General features: G+C 48.4%; 1 protein-coding gene across 1 annotated transcript in view; it reads right to left on the reverse strand.

The window, feature by feature from the left end:
• The window catches only part of MEIOSIN (meiosis initiator), a 589,598-nt gene that overhangs the window by 134,444 nt on the left and 427,550 nt on the right, over positions 1-27,604 (reverse strand). Inside the window, exon 4 of the mRNA XM_069643050.1 lies at positions 26,636-26,871. Within this exon, the coding sequence (XP_069499151.1) occupies positions 26,636-26,871 (236 nt within the window). The remainder of the gene's footprint in view (positions 1-26,635; positions 26,872-27,604) is intronic.

Raw genomic sequence — 27,604 nt, forward strand, 5'->3', positions numbered from 1 at the left:
TATCCCTGACCTTACTGGGCTTCGTAGGCAAACGCGGCCAGTACAGTACCACGCAACTATACTCAGAAGCCGGAACCCAATGCAGATCTTCTCACAATACATCGCTCCACAAATAGGAATATGCTACATTACTTGCAAAGAATAACGCTACACGGTTAATAACAAAATAAAAATTTAATGCACATCAAATTCACCAAGCCCATACAGCTATTAGGTCATAAACTCCAAAATATTTTTCATCACTGTGGGCTGCATCCCCAATAAATGACCAGCTTCTTCTTGTGTGACGCCCTGTTCCTTCATGGTACACAGGGGCTACATTCACGTTCAAAAAGGCAACATGGAAGCGCCTAGAACCGCAGGGCCGTCCCATTAGGTAGGCACTAGTCCAGCTGAAAGGTTGATATGTTGCTCCTAGCCACTAGTACTGCGTAAGGGCATGTGGCCCATTGGCGATCGTCCCATAAGATCGTAATGGTGCTCCACTGATTAACTCATTAACTCGAAGCAGCAGGTGTCGGGAGTAAAAGCCATCTGCTGGAGTGGCATACAGATGGCAGCGGCAAAAGGGGAGGAGATACCTGTCACCCAAATGAAATGAAAAAGAATAGTATGGGCATCAGAACTTCATTTGTATTACTCACTTCAATGATCACACTAAATCTACAGCCATATGCATGCTAGCCCACTCAAAAGGATTATTTCCACCCAAAAATCACTTGCGAATCATAACTATATAAATCGAGGTGAAAACACTATTACAAACGAGTGTTTGTGTGCATGCGTCTGTTAAAACAGAATCCATTAGATGGGATTAGTAACGTGCATAGACACAAGTGTTTGAAGGCGCGTCGAGACAGGGAGGGTTCAACAAGGGCAGATAGACGATGGTCCCACTATGGCAGCTCTGCATCACATAGCGCAGGGGAAGGGGATAGATTCCAAAAAGCCATGTACATGGCAAACTCTCAATTAAATCATCTGTCCATGCATCCATACATCATTCCCTCATCCCGGTATAAAAACGCCTGATTATTTACTCACATAACATTTGAAATTTCCATTGAGTCTGTGCGCTCCAGCCCGGAATTCTAGTGTTGTGAAGTAACATGTATTTGGGAACATCCTGCCTTATCGTCCACTACGCTATTGCGCATCCCATACTATTCATATCAATCATTGCATTCTCGCCATGGCCCCTGTCCCAAGGACATTAAACAATAGAACGTTATATTTGCAGTCAGACCTGTGGGCGTCTCCTCGCCGCTAGCTGAAAACCGAAAGCGCTGTCCTTCGAATTCCTCATTTGCAACATCACGTCGAAAAGGCATCTGTGACCGCTTGAAATCACAAATTCATCCATGTAGTGCGGCAGTGTGTGAAAATGGCAACTGGCTTCACTCACAAATGGCACGCCCCGCCCGTCGGTGAACCTCGGTACAGTGCTGCATGAGGGTCCAGCGTTAATCGAGTACTACATTCCACTGACCCTTCACAAGTTTGTTCGCGACTGCAAAGATAGTATGTGAAACAATGGGACCATAGCAGAATGAACATATAAACCAATATTTCACTGCCATCGGGATTAAATACATGATTGTAATAGCAAGATGCCATGCGTCAAATTGCAGCGTTGTGTGCGGGACGTGCTCGCCCAAAGGGGATTGCAGCTGGCACAGGTGGAATGAATCACCACAGGTGGAGGCTATACAGCCTGAAAACACATAAATTGCACACCCAACCCCCTCCCACAACCACACCCACTCCAAAATGCTACCGGCAGGACTAGCGATGTTGGCCCTGGGGGACCTGATAGCACTGCAAGTACTCCAACTTCAAGAAGAAGACGAACACCAACTACTACAACAACCGGCCGCACAGAGGAGACGCAGGAGGAGGAGGAGGGCAAGGCAGGGCCAGCAAGGCCCACCAGCACAGCCACTACCACCACGCAGGCAGTTCGCAATCCCACGCCTCCGAGCTCATCGGTTCAACCTCACTGCTGAGCAGATCCACACCCTCTACCGTTTGGACCGGGACACCATAACCGCCATTGTGAACATGACACACGCTGACCTTGTCAGCATGATAGATAGCCCAACCGCCATCCCACCCCTACTGAAGGTGGTGTCTGTACTCCACTTCCTGGCCACAGGCACCTACCAGCACACAGTCGGACAGTTGCATGGCATTTCACAGCCACTGTTGTCACGGACACTATTGCAAGTGCTCAATGCCCTCCTGAAGCACGCAGACGACTACATCTCTTTACCACGCTCGGAGCAGGAGATTACAAACACAAAAGTGGGATTCCATGCACTTGCCGGCATACCGGGTTGCATTGGTGCCATCGACTGCACCCATGTGGAATTGGTTGTCCCACATGCCATGGAGGTCCAGTACCGCAACCGGAAACAATATCATTCTCTTAATGTACAAATGGTGTGTGACTCCAACAGGATCTTTACACATTGTTGTGCCCGATTTCCTGGATCAACCCATGATTCTATGGTCTCGAGGAACTCTACAATACCACGCTACATGGAGCGACACGCAGGGAACAGATCCTGGCTACTCGGTGAGTCTCATTTCATGCATGATAATGTGGGGTATGTGATGCGGCAATGACCTGGCAGGAAGGGGGGGGGATGCGTACCTAGCAATGTCATTCCACAAACATCCTTTATTGTCCACATACAGGTGATGCCGGGTATCCACTGAAGAGATGGCTCCTTACACCACTCCGGAACCCACAGAACCAGCATGAGGAGGACTACAACCATGCCCACTCACGTACCCGTGTAGTCATAGAACAGGCATTCGGCCTACTGAAGGCTCGTTTCCGCTGCCTCAGCAGGTCTGGCGGGGCACTCCTGTACCGCCATGAGAAGGTTGCAAAGATGGTCATGGCATGTGTCATGCTACACAACATGTGCGTACGTAGAAATGTGCCCATGCCCCCTGACGCAGAACTGCAAGCACCTGAAGATGGTCATGATGAGGGTGGGGATGTGGCAGCACCTCAAGGAGTCCGCGAGGTAGAGGAGGCCCGTAAAATTCGTCAGAATATCATAGATTCATGCTTCTAGCACTCACGCCTGGTGGCTGATACATGGACACGGGACTTGTGGCACTGTGTGTGTCTGGAACATGCACAATGTGGACTGTACGCCTATAAAGGCCTCGTACACAAAGATCAATGTCCACACATCTCATTGGATGATTATGAAATGTTTATAGCATATGTGAAATTATATTACACACCCCATCGACCCGCCACCCAAGAAAGCCCAACATCCCCCCTCCACCCTCCTACCTCCCCCCCGAACACCAGTGTCCAAAGATGCTCATTGTCAGTGGGCAGACGCTATTGCAAGCCCCCTGTCCGGGTATCAGGGGCACCCCTGCCTGTGGAGCGCAGGTTCCTCCCAGATCTACGTTGGGGGCTGCCCTGGACGGAACTTGCAACGGATGATGTCTCTGCCTGCTCACGTCCATGCATGTCCCTAAGGGTTTGTGAGAGCTCAGTGAGCACACGCCGCACAGCGGCAAGTTCACCACATACGTCTTTGGACGTCGCATGCAGTTCCCCCCTCAGGCTCTCGGTGCTTCTCTCCATTTGTACCCTTAGTGTCTCTGTACTTCTCTCCATTTGTACCCTTAGTGTCTCTGTACATCTCTCCATTTGTACCCTTAGTGTCTCTGTACTTCGCTCCATTTGTGCCCTAAGTGTCTCAGTAGATGTTTCTATGGCTGCCTTAGAACCCCCACATTCATCAGCATGCTCCTTGAGGAGCGTGGCCAGTTGCTGCTGTTGCACGATCACCTGGTCGAGGGACTGTTGCCTCTGCTGGGCCATGCCCATTTGCGGTGGTGTCACAGAGGGGCTGATCACCTCATGTTGCCTTGCCACAGGGCTTGTGGGGGATGGCCAGTCGTCGTCTTGTGGGTGCCCCTGCGTGGTATCCTCATGGTGTACGGGATGAAACAAACAGGGGGATTGAGACAGGTCATGGATGGGTCCTACATCGCCAGCACCGTTTTCTGTGTCGGAGCATGCTGGCATGAATGCAGTGTCACCTATGGTGCTGCTGCCACCAGAAGCAGTGCCTTCTGTGGCATCCATTGGGGGGACCTGTGGTGCTGCTGTTGTGGGCATGCTGGCTGCTGGGGTGCCTGTTGAAGTCCCCTCCTGTGTGCTGCCACTTAATTTGTGCTGCTGCCGTGTCTTGATCCGTGCAGCTGAGGTGGAGGGTCTTTGGCCGTTGGTCTTGGCCCTCTTTGCTGGTGTGCTGGTAGGGGTGTCCTGAAGCTCGTCGTTTGAATCAGACCCTGTGGTGGAGTAAAGGAGGGCGAGCGTTAGTTATGGGTCTGTGGAAATTGGAATGGCAATGTATCACATGCATTGGGGTGGTACCTGAGGGTGATTTGGGTCAGGGCCTTGGAGGTGGTTTCATTTTTGTGTGGATTGAGGATGCAGTTGTTTTGCAGCCTGCAGTTAGGGTGTGCATGCTGCACGTGTAGAGGGTGTTTTTAGGATTTTTGATTATTTATGTATTTAATGTGACTTTTAAAGTGCGCTATCAGGCCAATGTATGTGGACGTTCTCCTGGACATGTGGTACTTCACATGATTGGACATTGTGGATTTAGCATTGTTTTATTTGGTCCACCTACCTGATTCTTCGGATGTCTGCACTCCTTTCTCCATCCCTCCGACTCCCTCTATACTCTCCATTCCAATGGTGGAGGCACAGATTTCTTCCCAGGGGGTCAACTTGATGGGTGATTCCGATCCTCCCCCGGTAGCTGTGGCAATGTTACGGTTGGCTGATAGTATGCTCCGTACGCGTATCCGCAAGTCGTCCCATCGCTTTCTGCATTGCTGTGGGGTGCGGTCCCCACCGCACTTACCCGCTGTGCCACCAGGGCCCATATGGCCTTCTTGTTCGCAAGTGCCGTCCTGGTCATTTGCGTCGAGAAGACGACGGCAGCATTCTCCTGGAGGGTCTCTGTGAGCACGGTGAGTTCCTCATGGGAGAAGTGGACCTGCCGCTTGCGGTCGCACGCTTTTTTAGCAACTTTTCCCATTTTGATTGTTTTCACTAGGGTGGCTAACGGGTTGGGATGTGTCTCAGGGTCGGATTTTTAATGGTTGTGTTGGGATTCTGATTTTATAGGTGTACGGCGTGCTGTTTCCCGTTCCGGCCCCATGTTTTTACTTCCGTTTCCGTATATTTACGGTCACCGTATTTTGCGATTACCGCTCATTACAGTGACCGCTATGATGGGTGGCGGAATTGCACCTAGGGCGCCGTACGACGGCGGTGAGGGGCGTTTTGGGGTCATTTCCGCCATCGCGGACTTTGCACTTCCGCCATGGCGTAATGCTCGTTCCCGATGGGTCAGAATTAGCCGCACTTTACTCCATCGTGCAATGGCGGAAACGCTATTTACGCTATGGCGGTCAGGTCAGTTACTTTCCGCCAGGGTCGTAATGAGGGCCATAGAGTCGAAAATGTCTGCATCCCCAGAGGACCGCCAGGGCCTCCCGCTCAATTTGGGAGTATCTTTGCTCCGTGTCCGAGAGCGCCTTACTGGCATACGCCACTGGGCGAACGCTCCCATCCCGGTCCATCTGAGTCAGAACTGCCCCCAGGCCAAATGGACTCACGTCCACAATGATCTACAACGGCAGCGCCGGGTCGAAGAACGCCATGGTGTCTTCCGCTGTTAGTGCGCTCTTGATGTCCTCAAAGGCCAACTGCTCCAGTGGGCCCCAATGCCAGACTGTCTCCTTCTTCGTCAACGCCCTGAGCTGCTCGGACCTTGAGGCGAGATTTTGGATGAAGCGCCCGCAGTAGGTCACCATGCCAAGGAAGCTTCTCACGTCCGACACCGACTCCGGGGGCTCCGCCTTCTTAATGTCCTGGACCTTCCTTGGATCTGGTGACACCCACCCCTCCTTGAACACGAACCCGAAGAACTCAATGGAGGGGCGCAGTAACTCACATTTGTCCCTGTGAAGGGTGAGGCCCAGCGACTGCAGCCTCTCAAAGGTCTTTACCAGCCTCCTCAGAGGGTCCACCTCCGTCTTGGCAAATACCAGAATGTCATTGCTAATGTTGAGGACACCCTCCAGATCGGCGAGGGCGCCCCGTATGATGTTTTGAAATACTTCTGCAGCCGATGACACCCCAAAGCTCAACCTCTTATACCCGTACAGCCCCTGGTGGGTGGTGAACGTGGTTATGTACCGGGATTCAGGGTGGAGGACAACCTGATGGTATCCTGCTTGTAGATCTAGCTTGGAGAAAAATCTGGCCCCTTTCACCTCAGCGATAATGTCATCGATAGTCGGGGTGAGGTGCCGCTCTCTCTTGATGGCCTTGTTGGGCAGCCTCATGTCCACACAAATACGAACAGAGTCCGGTTGTTTCGGTTTCCTTGCCACAACAATAGGGGATACCCACGGCGTCGGGCCCTCGACTTTCTCAATAATATCCAGATTCACCAGGTTGTCTAGCTCTTTGTCAACCTGCTCCCTCAGATGAAACGGCACCCTCCGGTGCTTTAGGGCAATGGGTTGTACAGACTCATCGATATGCAGCCTGACCCGGTCACCAGTCATCACCCCAATGCCGTTAAAGAGGGCAGTGTACTTATCGAGCAGGTCATTGAAGTCCTCCAAGTACACCGAGTACGCGAAAGTGACAATCCCAAGGGCCTCTGCAGCGGCACAATTCAGGAGAGTGTTGTTACTCACAGGGGTGACATAGAACCGAGCCTTGATCGTCGAGCCCTCATGCCTCAAATGCACCGAGCATTGGTCAAGCCTTCGCCACAAATGCACCGTCCAGCGGTATAGGCTCCAGCCCTCCAAAAGCAAATATGCGGGCTCTCGGTGTGGCCAAGTCTGGTGGCGGGTCCATGGTATCGTAGTGTCCTCTCGCCATGACACTGACTGAGGCCCCCGTGTCCACCAGCACCGGAACCGGCGAGTGGTTCACCTCCACCACACACCTTGGCTGCCTCCTGCTCTTCCCTTTCAGGATCCCCACGCTCGAAACAAAGAAAATGTTCTCTTCCTCGTCTTCCTCTGCCTCATCCACCTGGGCCTCCTCTTCACCTTGGTCTACCTGGGCCACATTTGGTGGTCGGCTCTGGCGCGGAGTCCATGTCCGGGACGGACCTCTCGGTACCAACACTGGCAGAGCCGCTCTGCACACTCTTGAGAAGTGGTCCGGCAGGCCGCACCGGCCACAAACCTTCCCCGCTGCCGGGCACTCTGTCGGGTGGGGGAGGTCATAGCCACACTTCTGGCACGACTCCCCTGATCTTCCTGCCCTGTCCCGGGGTCCTCCACCAGGTCTTCTTGTTCCTCTGCCACCCCGCCAGACCGCACACACCTCCTCCGACTTCATCAAGCGTGACCCCGCTTCCATCTTGTTGGCGCGAGCCTCGGCCACCTCATGGCACCGGCCTAGTTCCAATATGCGGGGTAGAGTGAGGCTCGGCTCTCTCAAGACCTGCCTCCTGAGTTTGCCGGAGGAGCATGCCTGAATCAGCATTGTACGCATCATGTCCTCCGCATCCCCCCATGCGCATCCTTGGGAGAGGCGGCGCAGGCGACCATAAAAGGTGTCCAGAGTCTCATCGTCCTTTTGCTTGGCCGACAACATGACAAACCTTTCGTAGTCCACATTGGCAAGGGGCAGAAAGTGAGCAAGCAGGACTGCCTTGGCCGCATCATAAGACTGGTCCACCGGGGTGAGCGACTCGAAGATCTCCTGGCCCGCATTGTCTGTCACCTGAGCAGCTCTGAAGTACATGTCCAGGCGAGCAACCCACCTCCTCCACCGAGGCCCCATGCTGGAAGGTGGGCCCGATGCATCGAATTCAGGGATGGGCTGCAGGGCAGCTTGGGCAGCCTGGGCTCTAGCCTGAGCCATGACGGGAGGTCCTTGAGGAGCACCTAGCTGTGCCCTGGGTAAAGCCTGGGGTGCAGGCGCCTGACCCCCTCCTTGCGGGGGCTGCTGTGGGGCCTGTTGAGGCTGTGGCGCTGGTTGCTGTCCTAGAAGCACTGGAGGCTGTAGGGCCTGCTGAGGCTGTGCCACCTGGTCACCGTCTTGAGGATCTTCAGCAGCTGCGGCGGCCCCACCCTCCTGATCATCAGAGTCACTCATGGGCTTGAGCGCACAGGCACCCCCACCTTGTGTCCTGGGGGCCGCAACTCAATTGCCCCTCAGCACCACACCAACAGACCTCCTACCCCTCTCCAGGCACAATGGCAGTCCAAACTGGGGTAGAGGTGATGATGACTAGTCCCCAAGCTCACCTGGGATCGCTTCCAACCACGAGCCACCAGACGAGAAGAAGAGCATCCACTGCAGCCAACCTCATGATGATGAAGGAGACAAAGAAGAAGCCACAGCGTCCTGATGATGAAGGGAACAAAGAAGAGCCGTGTCTCCACCTTGCTGCAGGCCACAGTGGTGTGGATGTCCCAAAAATTAAGCTGAGATGGTGGAGTGGACTAATCCGGCCCAGCCATATTAGTCCTTCCCCTAGCTTTTACTAGACGTAGAAATCCCAAAACTGGAGTCAAATACACAAATCAGGCATGGGCATGCAGGTTATGCTGCCTGCAATCAGAATATCCAAAGATTGGACCTGGATCGATTTCACCCTCCAAACCGGAGCCTGGTGAAGTTCCACGGCCTCATAAACAAAATGGCCGCCAGCCGCGTGTACGGTTCGCAGCCACGGCGTGAAACGAAACACTCACAAACATTCCGTATCATGGAGAAAAATTTTGGAATGCCTTTCACCGCCGGGCCAGGGCATCCGTCTGCACTCGTCGCCACTGTTGGGGGTGTGTCCTGGCCCCCATGCGTGCCCGTGAGCCCCCACACTAGACAGACCACACACGACACATGTCTATCTAGTTCGGGCTCCCCGGTCGCTCTGCGGCGTCCGGGAACGCCCCGTTTATTTAACTTGCACGCGGCGACGTGCAACGTCACGCCGCCGCGTGCGCGTCCCGCACGGGGCAGCGCCACACCAGGTCCGTTATAGATCCCTCTACTAAGATAGCACTGAAGTTCCATATATACTATGCAGCACAGTAGACTTAATTGTATTTCTTTTTGTGTTTAGTTGGTTTAATATATAGAAGTCACACCCATCACTGGGAGGACCCATAAAAGCTTGGAAACACACTCATTCAGCGCGCGCATTCAGAAGTGCACTGAGGAAGTGTGCTGTTCGCTGTTCCTCACTTTGGAGCGTGATCATTATCTTACAGCCACTTTTTCGTGTTTGGACTTTTAAAACTCACCAGGTCTGTCATAGATCCCTCTACTAAGATAGCATTGAAGTTTCATATATACTATGCAGCACAGTTGGCTTAATTGTATTTCTGTTTGTGTTTTGTTGGTCTAATATATAGAAGCCACACACATCAGTGGGAGGACCCATAAAAGCTTGGAACCGCGCGCATTCAGAAGTGTGCTGAGGAAGTGTGCTGTTTGCCGACTCGTGTCTCGTTGCAGCGAAGGCAACACTTCCTAGCGCGACTTCAGCTATCCTCTTCGTACACGAAACGGTTGTTGCAACATAGTCGTTAGAGAAAGCACTGCATGTGCGTAGTAGGGGAAAAAACGATGCGCACATCTGCATTTGGTATCATCTGTGTTCTTTCCTCCTGCATGCCCTGTTATGCCCTTAGCAGATCCCAGTGTACGTTACCGAGGATACAGTGGTGATGTGCTAGTGTCAGTTCCGTCTATGGATTGGGTGAGTGAGCGAGCGTTTAAATGTTTGGTCTTGCTCTTGGTAACCAGTAGCACCGCCCTTGATGTGAACAGTCACTGCCTTAGCGCAAGCTTCATAACTGATTGTTTGCCCACCTTAACCCTTGTTAGTTACTCATTTGGCCAAGATCTGACTTGATTAAACGTTGCAATATTATTAATATTCTTTGGTATTACCGTTTTTGTGCAGAAATAGTACAACTGTATAGCCGTGCCTCTTTTTCTTGAGGCTAATAATACAAAAATTGTCTAAACATGAAAACACGTCACTCAGCAGAGCCACCTGAGCCTGGTGCGTTATCCAAAATAGTTCATGAGAATACCAAAATGAAACAGCGGGGTTGCCGGGTATGCGCCATTAAAATAATTTTGCAACCAGAAAAACAAATGATTTCACGTCAAACTACTATTTCCAAAAAGCTCCTACACTTACCAATGTTGATATAAGTGACGCCGCACAAAGAGTAACTAAGGAACTACGAGTTTCTTTAAGCTGTCTGGGGACAACATTTATTAACACTCTACTTTCCCCCTCCATTGACTGTGAGACAGAATCTAGTGTTCCATTGTTGAGCCCTGTAAAAACAGTAACTATCTTATTGCTGTTGCAAGCCCGACCCCTCTAACTAACCAACATAGCAGCAACTGAAGTGACTCATAGTGTTCTGGAAGGGCAGAATGCCGATCAGGCACCTGCTCATTGTCTTATGTGTATGAATGTTCCAATTCATGCACCACAAGACCACTTGCATTAACAGATGCCCAGTTCCCTGACTTCGTTGAATTGGTAGCTGAGTAACGGTGACGTTGATGTAGAATTCCGTGGACCCATACTAGACTGTTCTTTCCCGTCTCCGAGTGTTCTAGAGTCCATCTCTTCACTCATACCCAAAAATGAATCTTGGTCTGGCACCCCTTATGACAAAGAAAGACTAATAGCTGAATTTAATGAGCAGGATGAGTACTCCTATGTCCGACCAGGTAGCGCGGACTGTCCATTTCCTTCCTCACACTTCGGTCCAATCTTGGACTTAGATTCTGAATCGCTGCCTCTCCCTCTTCCTTCCTGTCCCAATTCTGAACCTCAGGACCCTGCCTGTACTTATCCTTGTAATGATAGTGTAGCAAGTTCTAATAGTATGGACTCTGATGAGATGTTTGTAGCCTTCGAATGTTTACTTACCACCCTCATAGACCAGAGTGAAAAAATAGAAAACAAACTAGATTTACAGTCCCTCTTGTAACATAAGAGTATTAATCGAGGGAGGAAACATGTTCATGACCAAGGGACCAACACAGAACCTATTGACAACTTATTGCCAGAGATATGCCCTCCTGCCCATATATTTTCTGCTAAACCTTGTGCGAATCCTAACATGGCAAAATGATGCGCTAATGCGAGCAATGGTACTGTTAGTAAACTACATTGCAGTAAAATGCAAAAAGAAAGTAATCTCGCAAGCCATCATGTATGCTGAAAGATCACGGACTAACACGAAAGTTAGTCTCTTGATAGCTGGAACTCCACAAGTTAAATCTACAGTTATAGCCTTGAGTGCCAGATAAGTCCCCAGTTTAGCTGACCAACCGCAAGTAACACTGCTGCTCTTCGCGGGAAAATACAAATGTGCTTCATCACTTAATGCACACCATTTAGCCCTGTGCAGGGGAGAACAAAACCAACGACCTTAAATAAGAAGATGGCAGGGAGATCCGATCAAGTGGGTCAAAATGTTTTGTGGGCTAATGCCAGAAATAAGGACACCGGATCAGTAAACACTAAATGAACTGAAGATGCATCTAACTTAAGAGTGAAGTCATTTAATGTAATGCAATTGAAAGCCAATCCAACCCAGCTGTTTTACCATTATATGCGGGGGGATCCTTCTCTTTTATATTTCTGCCCCTAAAATGAGGCTTACCGCATAGTTTTTCCTGACCCTTGTTGGACGCTTTCAATCCCTCAAATATCTCACAAATCAATAATACACAAAACACCAAATCTCCAGTTTTGTAGTGCACAGTTTATATTCACATCCAAGCATCCCCTGAGGGTCTTCGGCTGCGAGCCTCCTCTTTCAGTCTGATCCTCCCTCTGCGCCCAGTGGCACCGCCTACAAGACCATCCTGGACTTTGCATCAACAGGGTCTCCTGCCGGCCTGTCTTCTCTGGTGCGCTTTATTCTGCTCGCCACAGGCCGCCCTTGCTGTTCAAGGGGCATGCAGCAAGGAATCCTCGACAGTCTGCCAAACTTCTAAGGAACCATCCTCTCCTACCAAATGTAGAGAGGGGCTCAATTTGCAGCACTAGTAAAACCAATACTCAATAATGGAGTATTCAAAGTGCACAGAAAAACCCCAGCTTTATTCTAAGCATTGAAACTCGTCCGGGACAGAATACAATCGGCTGTCAACGTTATAACAGATGTGACCGATGTTTTTTAACAAGAGGCACGTCAGCCGTGTCGTCATAATACAGTATCAATTGCAAAACGTATGAATACATCTGTTTGGTTAGCATCGCATTCTGCATATAGAGTATTTCAGAGTTAGTTCTATGAGTGGCTTAAGCGTATCTGATGGCCCCTCCTTGGCCCACCCTAGCTCATATAATACTTTCAATACATCATCACATTGATGATTAATTGGTTGGCTCTGTTCATTATAGACGATGTGACACAAGGGATTTCTATTGTTTGGCAATATGCTCACCAACCTTGGACATCCTGACAGATGTCAAGATACGAGAGAGACATAGGGTGGGGCAGAGAAGTCAATGCGCTGCCATAATTCCAATTAAAAGTAACTCCTTTTTCCCAGGCGATGAGGCCTTCCCTTCTCTTTGTACATGACCGTGTGTATCATCTGGTGTCTGTCTATATGCTAAGTTCGACAGGTGTATTGTCTGTGCTTGCCTCGTAATGAATAGGTAGTGTTCTCAGTGACTTTGTTCACGTTTTAGGGGACCATATTGGGGAATTAACGTCTGCCTATTTATTGAAATTTTAGATAATTCTAAGGTGATGTTGTACTCTTTGTAACCACTTGAAATGCCCTTCATCTATTCTCTATAGAATCTTTTGACATACTATTCTCATTCACCTGGACATCAATGGCTGTCTGTGCTCTTATTAATTTAATTAACTTGGGCGGCTATCGCTTCGCGTCCTAGGAACTGTTATCTTCCCTCTAGGTTCTGCTCACTCACTACTCCCTTCCTGGTGTTCTGACCTTGGCACTTACTGTGAACTACTGCCTGTCTCTGGGGCAGGCTGGACAACTCGCTTTTGTACATTGGGAAACCAATAGGCAGTCTCCAACAACTAGACCGTACACATTGATTACCAAATGTATTCCTCAATGCTCCCTTCTTTCTCCTCACCATAGTACTGCACTGAAGATCATTCTTCGTCTCAGTCTTCTGTTGGGACTTGGTTCCCACAACTCTACACAAATTAATACATTTAACCTCGAGCAAATAGTAGTGGTAGGTCCACCCCGACTCCCAATGAGGACCCATGGTTCAATGTGACCTTTGGTTCTGTTTTAGTTCATATTCTTGTTTTTATAAGTTCTGGTTGTAGGGAGTTAGCTTCTAAAGCAAATAAAAAGGTCTTATAAAAAAAAAAGAAAAGAAACAAGTGTTAATGAAGTGCCCCTGTAACTTTACTTATGACTCTCCTGGAAACTAGAATATTTACTGTTAATAGACACTTATCAATTCAATGACACACTAGGGGAAGAGTCAGCTGCATAGCAGAAAGTCCACTTTTACCCTGAGCTCTCAATACATTCAATGAGAGATTAAACAATTGCCATGGGCAATGGTATTGGCAGACACATTTGTAAATAGGCCCACCAATAGTTGTCACTCAGCCAATTTGAGCACTGGTTGAGGGGCTGGGAGCTAAGCAAAACAAGCTCCATGCCTCTCTCCCTAGGTATCCCGACAGAGCCTCGGAAACAGATAAGCTTGGTAAATCGGGGTCTCTGTGCACATTCTCTTTGCTACACTGAATACCATTCCTGGCATGGTCCTACCCTTTGTCTCTGCTGCTTTTTGGTTTACGCATCACTCCTTTTTTGTGGTCACTTCATGGGACGATAACAGAGAGGAGAACGTCCTCTCCTACGAGTATCTGTGAATAAATATGATGCTTCTGGGACAGACTTTGTGGAAATGGAGCCCAGTATCATAAAAGAATGGTGTTACATGCTTGAGCCAAAAATCTGGCATAGCAGCAGATGACCTATAACCAGTGCTGGAAAGGGTAAGAAATGTCCTCTGGGAACACCCTCCTCCTTGTGAGGAGCGGTGGGGGGGACATGGGACGTGGCCAAGGGTCATGGCCCAGGCCAAGTCAAGAAACACCCTATCTGTTCATGGAACCCAAGACTGGCTATTTGCATAAAAGCATAGAGCATTTTGGGAACCGAGAATGCCCACAATTTTATAATGGAAATATGTTTGTGCTAGCAATTCAGCAAGAAACACTTTGAGTGAGTAATGGAAGTTGTGATCTTCACTTTTCATTGGTGACAATACTTAACAAAAATATGTCTGTAAATTGCAAGACATATATACTTTTTTTATTTATTTTTTTATTTATATTTGGTTAATGAAAACCTTTAACAATCGAGTAGTAAAACTTTAGAAGGAAAAAAAGATAAAAAGCTTTTTCCAACGTACAGGCTTCTTTTTCTAATCACTAGGCATAGCTATCCAGCGCTATGCATAAGAGGCCAAATTATATGGTGAGCACTTTATGGCTTATGTTCTGTACAGAGATCGCTTAATGTTAAAATTATATAAAAAGAACAAGTTATGAAGGATCTAATGACGATACAAATACAATGTAATAGTCCTTCAGACTACTGTTCCACTGTCCATAGTTTGCCTTGGGGTGCGGTTTTTCCTAGGTATCATTTAACGCTTTCTTGGTCAACACAATGTCAAGTTTTTCAAGAACTTTCACCACTGCTGTTGTTAAGGAACTCGAATGACCGGGAATTAGTCTGTTCCAGAACAAATCTGGGATGTGGGTCTCCCCACCAACTCCAAATCTTGAAAAGAATAAGAGTCTCACCGGTCAAGTCCCTTCACAGTCCATCAAATGTTTCAACAACTGATTAGAGGGTATTTTACAGATGTCGCACAAGGCAGTTGCCTCTTCCCCTTTTCCCCTGACTGAAAGAATCTCTCCTGTATGATCTATATTAAGCCTTATTCTGAGGAAGTTCATTCTGATCCTCCAGTCTGGAAATTTCGTAAGGTATTGGGCCAGCTGTTTTTTTTCTGCTTTTAAAAAACAGTTTTCTGGGGTATGAGATCGCATCTTGTCAATAGTCATTATCCAATCTGTTTCTTCCAAGTGTTTTTTTTACTTTTAAAGGATTGGATATGAGCGTCTCTAGGTCAGTTCTTGCTTTTTCCAAGTTTTTCAGAGATCTTTCTTCCAAGTTTGAAAGAATTTTTGATTTTTTTCGCTTCCAAATGGGCTTTGAGATCGAAATACAGGGTATCCTTCTGAGATGTAATTATGAGTCGAAAGAGGGAGATTTCCATTCAGCTTGCACTTTGAGTGATCTTAGGCCCAATTCAAATCTAAGGGCGGACATTGGGAGGCTCGATGGGAGGCACAATACCCTTTTCCAGACTAGCCCCTCTAGCATTTGCCAATCTGTGTTCCAGATACATGTTTTTATTTCTAGCCCATACAAGATCACTGGGACCACTTTAGCCTTGTAGAATTTAATTAGTGGCATGACTGAAAATGTACAGAATGTTGATGAAATCTTTTTCATTTGTGGAACAAGAAAAATCTTTTTCATTTGTGGAACAAGATGGGAGATTTTTGATTGCACATCCTGTTCGCCCTTCTCCTGCAATGGAGCCGCATAGACCTTGTAACACAGATAGGTTAGATCTTCTACTCTTAGGATACTCTGTCCCCCGAGCTTCCAGTCTGGGTAGTTTATTTTCTTGAGTGGATGTTTGAAAACTACAATCCTTGATTTCTTTGGGTTGATAGCTAGGTTATTTTCCTTTGCGTAAGTATCTAATCTTTCAAGAAGTCGCTGCAACCCCATCCGGGTCTTATCTAGCAGGACCACGTAGTCAGCGTAGGCAAGCCAGTGGATCTTGCATCCATTAATTATGGGATTGGCAAATGCTGATGCTTCCAATTCCTCTCGCATGTCAGCCAGGTAGAAGTTAAAGAATAAGGGGGCACCCAGACAACCCTGACGTACTCCTCTCTCGACCTTTATTAGATCTGACAGGTGTCCTTCATCATCTAACCGGACTCTAATAGTCGTATCCTTGTGCAGTTCTACCAGCATAGACAAATGTTCTTCCGGGATACTCAATTTCTTCAGTTTTGCCCATAAGCGTGTTCTATTCACATGGCTGAATGCCTTCGAAAAGTCTACCATGGCACCATACAACCGTTGTTCTCCTTTGACCATTGTTTTTTCGCTTAAGATGTTTAGTATTAGGCCATTTACTGCTGTTGAGTGACTGCCTCGGAAACCTGTTTGATGTTTTGAGAGGATTTTTGTTTCTTTTGCCCACCTCTGTTTCTCCTGCAGTAAGATCTTCATGAAGAGTTTACTCTCAATATCTAATAAGGCGATAGGCCGATAGTATGTGGGTTGTAGTCGATCGCCCCCCTTAAAGAGTGGAATAATAATCGCTGACTTCCATGATGCAAGAAATTGTTGACTTTCCAAGATCTCTGCAAACAGCCAGGATAGTATTTTGGCCCAAAGTAAAGGCTGTTTTTTTAATGCTTGGTAAATTGGACCATTTGGCCCTGCTGCTTTGGAGTTGGAGGATTTGGTAATCAGATCTACTATAGACTGCACCCCTAACGGAAGACACCAGCGGACAGATGTGTCTGGAGTATTTTCGATTTCCCCCGGCTTCTTGAACCTCGCTGACAAATACTCTATCCAGCTCTTTTCTGGGACCAAATTGCATAATGCAGTGTCTGGGTTGCCTTCTAGGTGATGCATCACTGACCAGAATTCACCAGTATCATTGTTTCACGCTAGTTTCAACATGTGCTTTCCATCTTTCTGGAGTCACCACATCCTCCTGGCCACCGACCACGGTTTATACTTTTGTGATACTCTTTTAGACTCCTTTCCGTAGGCTTATCTACTGAGGCATCCTTTTTACAACTGCCTCAGTATTAGATTGAGTGATTTTTTCTCCTGTCTGGTCGCCTCGTCATAAGTGTGCCGATGCACTTGTTTGCTTCCACTGCTACCCCCATTACTTGGAGGGCATATCCGCTAAATATATGTCATGAATTGGTCAGGTATGCACGAACCCTGTTGAATGTTATCTGGGATCTCCCTTCTTTTTCATATTTACATAGGAGCAACCTGCCATTCCTCAATGGGTAGGATTTGGCCTGTTTGGCTAGTTGATCCAAGGTGATATCTGAGAACAATAGTTCCAATCTAGCGTGATCACTTCCACCCTCTTGCTCTATCTTCAATGTAATATCTAATGTGAAGAGATCTGCTGTCATGAATATATAGTCTGTTATCGAGGCAGAGCTCCCTCGATACCAGGTTGGGGCTGCTGGGTTGTCTCCTGGCAGACATCCATTCACCATTTTCAGTCCCCATCCTGCTAAGAATTCCACCCATATTTTTCCAGTGCTCGAGGTTTTTCGAGACCATATTTGCCTGGGTTTTTTTCCGACGCCACACATTGAGCATTGAAATCCCCCGCTAATATTACTCGGGCACTCCCATTACTGGTTTTGAATTTTTCTAGCATTAGAGACAGAGTGTCATGGAAGATCTGAAGGCTGCAACAGGCTGGGTTCCAGTAAATATTTACCAGGAACACCTCTAAGCAGGGTTTTGCGTTGTTCATAGTTACCTTGCTCGCGTGTATGCCGATTTTATTTTCAAAGATCACTGCCGAGTCCTTTATTGTGTCATTTCTGAATGGCATCAACAGACCTCCTGATGGTCTGCCTTTCGCTTTTTGGAGAGCAGGTAAACAATGAAATGTATATGCTTCGATTGTAGTTGGGTTTACCAGCCATGTCTCTTGAAAAAGGAGAATGCCTGTGTTCCGAAAAAGCTGGGTTTTCATTTCCCTGGCAGAGAATGTATTAGGAACCTGCGTGTTCCAGCTTACCATAGACAACCCTTTTTGCCTAAAGAGACTGACTTCCCACTCCCAATTTCAGCAGCACCTGTGTCAGGATCTCTCGAAGCATTGCAAAAGCTTTGTCCTGAGAGTTACCCACATTATTTCTCTCTTCCACTTGATTGCCCTCCAATTTACTGCTTTCCCCCAGAATGACTCTTAGCTTTAGGGAGCCATTTTGGTGCCTGTGGCGCTGTAGAGATTGATGGTAGAGGCTTTATGCATGACACTGTGAGACCCTTTGTCTCCAGTTCTGTTGAAGCTCCCATTATTGCTTCCCAAGCCTCTCTCGAAGTCGTCTCCCTACTTCAGCTGTAAATGGACTACTTGGAAATCGTACCGATTCTATGTTCAGGGTGCTCAGAAGATAGAGATTTGGTATGTCCTTGAAATATGAAAGAATTACACTTCTGTATAATGATTTATGCTTCCTGTTTTTGTCTGAGATGCTAAGCCATAATTTTGGCATCGCAAATACCGCTGTGGCCTCTTCTTTGCTCTTGCTTCCGCATACTGATTATTATAGTTCTTGATGTTTGGCCGGTATATGTATTTCACTCTCCTCCAAATTCTTTAGTTTTCCCCCTCCATTAGACTTTAGATCGAGTGAGGTACATTTACCTTGTCCCAGTTTGATTTCCTCAATCAATTATGTTTTCCCCTGTGATGAGGTCAATGTTTTCAGGAAGATTGGTGCTATTTTCAAAGGCTTATTCTGAGTCTCAGACTCCTTAGAACTTTCAAATACTTTAGTGACTGTGGCAGTATGCTTTTTCATTAGAAAAATTGGGGCAACCGGGTGGTTGGATTGCGGTGATGTCACTGGGCAACAGTGGAAGCTCTTCTTGTTCTTCTCTGGAGCGATCGCATTGACCTCATTATCTTCTTTCACACTGAGCTGCGTGTTCTTGATCGCCCTTTCCCACTCTTTGCACTCTGTTTGGAGGCCAAAACTTATGCTTTTGATCTCAATGTCATTCGAAGGACCTTCTTCGTGACATTTATTTTTGTTTTTCAGGGTGCTTTTATTTTTTGCTTTCCCCTTCTTCTTTGTACTCTTTTCTTTTTGTTCCTCCTCTATCGAGAGTGAGGGCCTCATTACGAGTTTGGAGGCAGCCATGCCCTTAATAAGGGCATGGCTGCCTCCAAACTCGCGTCCGGGTCCAGGTTCCTTGAATGAGGAATTACCGGGCCATTCCAACCTTGGAGGACCCGGTAATTCCTCATTCACTGTACCCATCCCTATTCCCATTCGAGCCCCCATAGGGCTCAATGGGCATGGGGAGGGAGCTAACAACGGGCCCGTTAATAACTGGGCTCTTCCTCCTCTCTTGTCCTTTTTATTGGCGATTTTAGTACAGATTTCAGAAAGATGTTAGTTTCTGATTTTTAATATTTTCCATTTTTTTGTTTCTTAGTTTTCTTTTCTTCCGTCACTTGAAGGAGTGTGGCCCTGTTTCTTCTCTTTCTCCTCGTTTCTCTCTTCCTTTCTTTCCTTCTTCCCTTTGCATGGTGAAGGTCCATACCCATTGTAGTATGTTGTGCTTGATCCACATATTTTGGCTGCTGATGTTCCTCCTCCAAAACGGGTTCCTCTTCCAGTGTTCCATCCACTGCGTTAGCCAGTTGTTTGAATTCCTCAATGGTCGATTCTGATAAGGGGGTATCATCGAAAGGATGATTTAGCTCCTCAAATTTATCTTCCCCCTCTTTTCCCCTTTGAGCTTGTCATCCATTTTTCATTTCGATTAGCAGCTCGTTTAGGAGTATTTTATTTTCGTCCTCCCCTTTTTTTTCTTGTGATCGATGCTGTTTGGGTCGTTGAAATGTCTATTCCTTGTGTGGCTAATTCAAAGTGTATATCCTTCATGCCAGGTACTAGGCTAGCATTAATAATGCTGTTACAGCCCACCAATGCTGAGTCCAAGTTTGCTGTTTCCTTGGTCAGTTCTAAAAGAATCCCCGCTTGTGCCTGAACTTCAGTTTTGAGTAATTCAAGAACGGAAACCAGGGAGTTTAGGACAAAATGTAATGCCGGAATTGTGGCTTCATTTGAGCATGGCATTCCTTGTATGAAAGAGCTGGTCTGCGCTTGCATTGGATCTGATGAAGAGCCCAATTCTCTGGGTCTCATTACGAGTTTGGAGGTGGCCATGCGCATAATAAGGGTATGGCTGCCTCCAAACTCTGGTCCGGGTTCCTTGAATGAGGAATTACCGGGCCATTCCAACCTTGGAGGACCCGGTAATTTCTCATTCAAAAAACCCATCCCCATTCCCATTTCAGCCCCCATAGGGCTCAATGGGAATGGGGAGGGAGCTCCCTGGTCCCCTTGCGGGACCCGCAAAGGACATCTGGTCTGACCAGACGTTCAGAGGGGTCCCGTAAGGGAACCTCGTAATAGGGCGGAATGGGTTTACCGGCACCGGCGCTGTTAAACCCATTCCGCCCACCTCGTAATGAGGCCCCCTGTCTTCTTCCTGAATGTCATCTTCATCATTCTCCTTATTCACCTTATTCACTCTTTCCCTCGCCTGACAGACTGAGGTGCCTTTTGGCGTTGATCGTTGATGGGCTCTCTGGTGAGTTGATGACTCCTTAATGATCGACTGGTTCTCCATACTGGCCTCGTCCTGATCAGACAGGATATACACCATATGCAAGAGATCCTGATCATCCACACCTTTGGGTTTTGTTGTGTGAAAGTGATCATCAATTTTCTTTTGTATTTTTTTAGTGGCGACTATGTATTCTAGTCCTTGCTTCCTGGATTGAATTATTGGATGATTCTCCGTAGCTCCTGCCCTGGCAAGTGATGGAGTCTGTGGGGGGATAATATTGGTGTGGATTTGCGCCTGGATTTGGATTGACTGGCTCGCTTCAACCCCCTCAATAGGCTCAGCTGCACCATCTTCCTGTCTTGCCTGTGTGTCTTACGGTTCTTTATCCTTTGAAGTCTCCTGTTGCTCAGAGTAGGACCCATCCCACTCTGGGCACCTAAGATCGTTTTAGTCAGTGTGGAGGGACTCGTCCACTATTTTCCCAAACAGGTTGTTCCCGTCGAACGGCATGTCCAAAACCTTTGCTTGTACGTCCTGGCGGAAATCCGTCGCCTTGAGCCACCCTTGTCGTCTGAGGCAAACGCTGTTGCCTAGCTGGCGGAAACCGGTGTCGGCAATGTCCGTTGCCACCGTTATGGCGTGGTCTGACGCCACCTCACCTTCCTGCAAGATCTCCAGGGCCTCAGCCCTCTTGTCCTCCGGTAGGAAGTCCAACAGGGGGGCGATCTTGTACCATAACTCCCTGTCGTAGTGGGCCACGATCGCGAGGGCGTTGGACGCCTTAATCCTTGTTGCCGCCGATGAGATAACTCGTCGTCCCATTGCATCCAGCTTCTTTCCTTTGCCGTCCGGCGGGGAAGTTGACGTTGAGGGCGATGCCCCCCCCCCCGCTTTCTTCTTGGCCGCCGCTGAGACGACCGAGTCAGGGGTCGGTTGCGCCCTCAGGCACAAAGGTGCCGCGTCGGGGACCCAGTACTTCTTCTCGTACCGATCCCTCTTGGCAGGCATCGTAGACGGGTTCTTGTGAAGGGTGAGACCCTCGTCCCAGATGTCATCCAGCAGAGGCACGGCGAGGACTGTCTTCCTCTTGGCCTCGCGCCGTTGGTAAAGGAAACCTTCCTTCTTTTTCTCTTCGGGGCAGAGCTGAAAAGCTCAGATGCCCTGGCGATCATAGCGTGGAAAGACCCAATCTCGTCGGGCCGAAAGGCCCGGGCTGGAGGCGATGGGAGCTCCGTCCCGTCGTCGTCATCTGTACCCGTCGTGGCCGTGTCCGTTCCAGTGTCATCCCCCGGTACGGGGGACGTGGGCAAAGGCTGAGCAGGCCGCGAGGGCTGAAAAGGCAGGGCTGGATGGGTCCGTCTTCTCTTGTTTGGGGGACTTCCCGACGGGCCTGGCTCTGGCTCCTCCGTTGGGCCTGGTTCCGGCTCCTCCGTCGGTGGTAGGGGCAATCTCGTCCTTATCTCCGAACATAAGGATTGTATTGCCAACAAAATGGGCGCCGAGTTGTCCTGCGGCTCCGGAAGCGACGGGCGTGACGGTTGACTAGGAACCTTGCCGCCACCGCCGCCGCTCTCGTCGTCCCGCTCAACAGGACCCCTCCCGTGGAACCGGGCCTCTTCGACGCCTTCGTCGAGGCCCTCCAAGACTTCAACCAGTTCCTCCTCCGAGGCTGTGTCTGTGTCTACAATGGCCACCGGCTCCTCCCCTCTTTTTCTGCCGGGGTTTTCACGGGAGTCTTCTCGATGGGCCTGAAAGTGGCTTCCCTCCGCAGTGGCAGGGAAACTCTGGGCCCCGAGGTCGCCTCCACTGGTGTAGCCTCCTCAGGCTGCACCAGGGCCGCCGCGACTTCCTCGATAGAGGCCTTGGCCTGGTGAATCAAGGCCTTCACCACCTTCTGCGGGCCTGTGGCCTTCACCTTGGGGGGAGGGTCACCGCCTCAGTCCCCCTCGGCTGGATCCTTTGAGATCGACCAGGGCCTCTCCAGAAGCTTCGCCAGGTTCTCGGCCTTCCTCTTCCCTGAGCCAGAGCGTTGGCTCGTGGTTGATGGCGCTGGAGAGGAGGCGCCATGCCTGGCAGCCGAGGAGCCCGACCGTTCGGCGTTCCCGGTTCCCGCGGACTCGCAGTGCTTTGCCTTCTGTTGGGCCCCTGTCGCCGGGGCGCCCTCACAGGACTTAGAAGACCGCTCAGACTTCTTCTTCTTCCTCTCACCTGACGGGCTCTTTCCTTCCAGCCAGTTGGAGAAGCAAAGGTATCGGTCCCTGATGGTCCGTTCCGACATGTTCCCCCAAAACGCACAGTCCTTCTCCACGTGCTTTTTGTCCGCATGAAGGCAGTAGAGACATTTCGAGTGCTCGTCCTCCTTGAACACATTCTGCAGCTGGCATCCAGGGCAAACCCTGAACAGCTTTCCGGGCGTCGAGCTTCCTTTCTCCTGGGCCATGTCCGGGTAGGCCGCAGAAACTTCTGGACTCCCCCAAGAAGCGAAACTCGACGAAACCTTCACCCTTAAGGGGCGTAGAAAATCCGAAACGGGTCCCCGTTGATCGGATGTAGACACGGTGGAGCTTGAGGCTCTATTTGACCGAAAAATGAGAAAATCTCTTTGAAAAAGCGCGAAAATGCAGCAAAAAGCTCGACAGCTAAACACGAGGACTCCCAACACTTGAGCATGCAGTAAAAATCTGAGGATGGCTGCCAGAGGCGGGGCTTAGGGAGAGGGCAGTCATTGGCTGGGGGCAGTATGACCCAGAGACCAGTGATTGGTTACTACTAAGAAAGAAAGATCAGAAACAAAGCTGATACTGATTTTTTCTTTACCAAGGATTCCCGGCCTGACGACGGGGAATATTCATGAGCATGTGAATCCATGCCAGACCCCATGCTGGAGAAGTCGGGTTTTAACTGACCCCTTATGTATAAGAGATCGGAGGGAGCGGCCCTAAATTATTTTTCTACTTGTGGATTGACTGCCCGAGTAAGATTAGGGGTTACCAGAGAAGGATCAATTCTGCGTTGGATAGATTTTAAAATGGGGATAGCTTGGGCAATGCATTTCCTGTCCCCTAGGATTTCTTCTGCAAAATCGCTATCTTCCTGGACACCCTGTGTCTATTTGAAAATGGGCTGCAGGTTTAGCTAGTACCTAATTTAGTAATGGTTGATTATCAACCAGTGAGTCATTCACTGGGGGATCCTTCGGAATAGGGGAGTCAAGACTGTAGGCTTCCGCCTCATCTTCCTGGTCCTCATCATCCCCATAGTAATCAACCCCTGTCTGGTCTTCCAGAATCTGTATTTCTGACTCCTCACCATATGGCTGGTAAGGCTGAATTATAGAAGGGTCTGAAACCAAACCCTGAACTGGAGTCTCAGAACGGAGCCTCTTAGTAGGGGGTTGAGGGTCTTTGGATCCCAAAGGGGCAGAGGTAGCTGGTGTATTTTGATAGCTATGGAAATAATTATGATCCTTTTCGTAAAAAAGGACATCCTCCTCATTACTCTATCAATGTCCTCTGAGTTCCATTGCTTGGAACTGGGGATAACCCTCTCTTGCTGTGGTTCCTCCTCCATGCCCATATCCTGAGGAGTGGGACGAACAGTCTTTTCCTTGGTGACAGGGTCAGGGACCTTGGATTTTTCTTTTTGTTTTCCCTTCTGATCCTGATGTTCTGAGGCCTTTTTGTGTTGTTTTCCCCCCTCCCATAATTACAGGAATGTTTTCCTGAACGTTTAGGGTTTTCTGAATGTTTCGATGCTTGGCGTTGGGATTCGGAGGTGGTGTCACGAGATTCGGGAGTCTTGGAAGAGGGACGTTGAATCTCGGGAGCAGACGTCAAACGTGCTACTTGGGGGAAGAGGTCGGACCTTTGGTAGTGTGGCACCTTTTGCAACCGTGGATGGTTGCTGTGTTTCGTGAGGCGAACGTGACCTGCAATGCCGAGAGGACACAATCAGCGGACCGCTCTCTCGATGCCTTCTTTTGCCGATCGCTCGACATACATGTCGAATCTCAGCTGGGGTTAGTGTGTTTGGTGGAAGAGGTGTGTGTTGCGCTCTTGCCGCCGGGTGTTGTCACCATAACTGAACCGCCGGTCAGTCCTCCGAGATCGGGGGCTTGCGTGTGGGTGCCTGATGTCACCCCTGTGCCCTCGCCGTCCGATAAGGCGGCGTCGCTGCCATCGCTGAAGGAACCCACGGCATCCATGGCCTCTAGCTGCCTGGCGTAGTGGGCCCAGCGCTTCGCCGAGCGGTCCTTGAGTGTCTTGGCCTTGAAGAGCTTGCAAGCTCTACAATTGGCCTGTGGATGGTCTCAAGGGAGACACAAGTTACACGTATTGTGTTTGTCTACCCAGGGAAACTTACGGTTACACTTTGGGCACAATTTAAAGGGAGTACTCTCCATATGTTACTAATTGGCAGCGGGCGGGTATATGTAGGAAACAAGTGTGTGTGTGTGTGTGTGTGACCACCCCCCACTCTCCCTACTTGCACAGGGCCGAGGCTAGAGGCCTTCCGAGGCCCGGGCAGAGGCCTTCCGAGGCCCCAAGTCTGTCGTGTAGTCTCGACGGCTGTTTTCCTCAGTCTCGATTCTCCGATGTCGATCTTCGGCGTAGGGTTGGAGAAACCGGGGACATTTTGTAATTTTATTGATAAATGGGAAAAGCCAAGGGAACTCTGTGATATGCTTCTGACAAATATGGTGGAAAAAAACAATCTGAGGGTCCTACACGCGTGGGGGATAATGGGTACAGTGGACGTCACACTAGGGATAGTATTACTGGCATGCCCTAGTTCGACGCCCCTTTTCGAGTTTCGAAAAACAAACTGTAATACTCTGCAGCTTCCACCAGATGTAGGCCTATGCACAGCATGTGATCTAAGCAGATTCCACAAGCCCCAGAAATATATATATAAATGTGTTCACGGCGCCAGTTCAGTTCGGTTTTCAATTTTCATTCTTCAATTCTTCCAGCACAACACAGCGCACAATGGAAACAGATAGGTGATGAATTGTAGTATAAAGCAGAAGGACACAGCACACAGCCAAAAACAGCCTCAGTCCTCGCCCTTTTCTCTGCGACGGGCTTCTCCAGCACGACATATATACCAATTTGTACAGCTTCTGAATGGGATATGGGGCTTTGGCTATCTCTTTACTGAGGTCAATTTCAGTCTCCTGTGCAGCGTCTTCTGAAATGCTGGCTGCTTATGTGAGCTCAGCTCGTGAAACATCCCAGGGAGTTTCCTGGGCAAGCCCGCTTTGGCATTACAAACTTTGCAGGAGCTCCACTCGTTTTGTTACCGCCACATTTCCTACCCTGGTGTAACATGAACCATAAACCAGAGAAGTACTCCCAAATTATAATGTGTATGATAGTTTGATGGGATACAGAATTGTTCTTAGATATGTTTGCTGATGAACCCTTCCAGGGTGCCCTTGTTGGGTTTGTGGAGGAGCCAGAGGTACTTCGTAGCCAACATCTGCAGTGTGTGAAATTTCACCACAGATATGATCTTGAAAGTCAGGAGTAGATGCACCAACAAACAAAATTCTCTTTATTCTTATAAAACTGACCAATATCTCTCACCTCCAAGAGGCAGCATTGTGAATCTCCTACAGTATTGTGCCTTAAAATACAGGCATACACAGCTGAAGCAGTAATCATCAGGGTCAGTGCTTTTATAATAATTTTGGAAGCACACATAATTATCAGGTTCTCCTTATTGCTGCTTTCTTTGCCAACATGAGAAAAATATGAAACCGCCAGAAACATAAATGCATAAAACCTTTTAAAAACATAATAAAATCTGCAGGGTCTCATAGTGAAGATAGAAAACATGGAACCTCTGAATAATATGTTAGATGGTGACCACTCGGATACATCTTAATCGATGACACTGTGAGGAATATAGTCACATGACATCTAAGTCGTCATGATGCTTGGACATGCATCTGAAATGGAACACAGTGCATGCTCCACCATGCTACCGACAATACCCCATGCTTTACGTCTTCAAGGTTAGCAAAATTAACATTTTGCAACTAATGTACGTGAATATATTAATCTAAAAGATAGACATTACCGGATGTACTGCTTCCGATTCATACGGCAGAACATGATGAAGCCATTAACACATTTCTTCTTGAGCTGGAAGGCACAGTGATGTTTTTTAAAAGCTTTCAGCCGCTGGAAGCTGTGGCCACGCTTCCTCTTGCGTCCTCCAAGGTGTGGGCGTCTTCCTTTCTGACATGGAGTCCATGTGAGGTCACCATTTTCATCACTGGAGGATCTGATATTGTCCTGTGAGTAAGAAGGAACCTGAAATGGAAGAGAATGAAAGATGCAAGTGGCAATTAGAGGATGAGTGAAAACAAAATGGAGGGTTCATGGTCTGGATAAAGAATTGAAAGAAATAAAAGATTATTGTGTTGAGTGCGAAGCGGTGATAATGCATTGAATATGAACAACATCACAGATACTTGTATTTGTATCTATTTGAAGACCAGGAATGCCAATTTCGATCAGAAATGACTCACAATAACACATTTACAGATGGCAGAAGCATTTGCACAAAGGGTACCTGTACAATAGCATAAAGATGAGAACAAGTAGTGAGCCAGTATATGAGGGTGTAGCACATTAGGACATATACCAGGGGCAAAACTAAATATGTATACAAGAAAACATATGACTTACAAAGTGCTTCAAATTAAAGAGGTGTATTAATTACTTATCCAAAATTAAATGAGTAAAGGTCACTGGAAAAATTGGTGAGGTCAGGTAGGAAGGATGGGGTAGCTCCTACTTCAGCAAGTAGGTGAAGTTTAAGTCGAGCTTTGATGAGTTCCACAGTTGGGCTGGTATTTTTATGAGCAGTGGGTTTTAGTGGAGCGGGACGAGTAGGGAGAAAGAGTGGAAGCGAGAAGAGGCACAGGGAGGGTATGGGACGGTAAGGATGAGTGCAGAGGAAGATTGGAGGGAATGAGAATGTGAGCAAACTGAGATGCAGTCAGAGACGTACAGAGTAGCAAGACCATTGATAGCGTTGTAG

This window comes from Ambystoma mexicanum, chromosome 2p (genome assembly GCF_040938575.1).
Source record: "Ambystoma mexicanum isolate Mex_15411 chromosome 2p, UKY_AmexF1_1, whole genome shotgun sequence".
Classification (NCBI taxonomy): Eukaryota; Metazoa; Chordata; class Amphibia; order Caudata; family Ambystomatidae; genus Ambystoma; species Ambystoma mexicanum.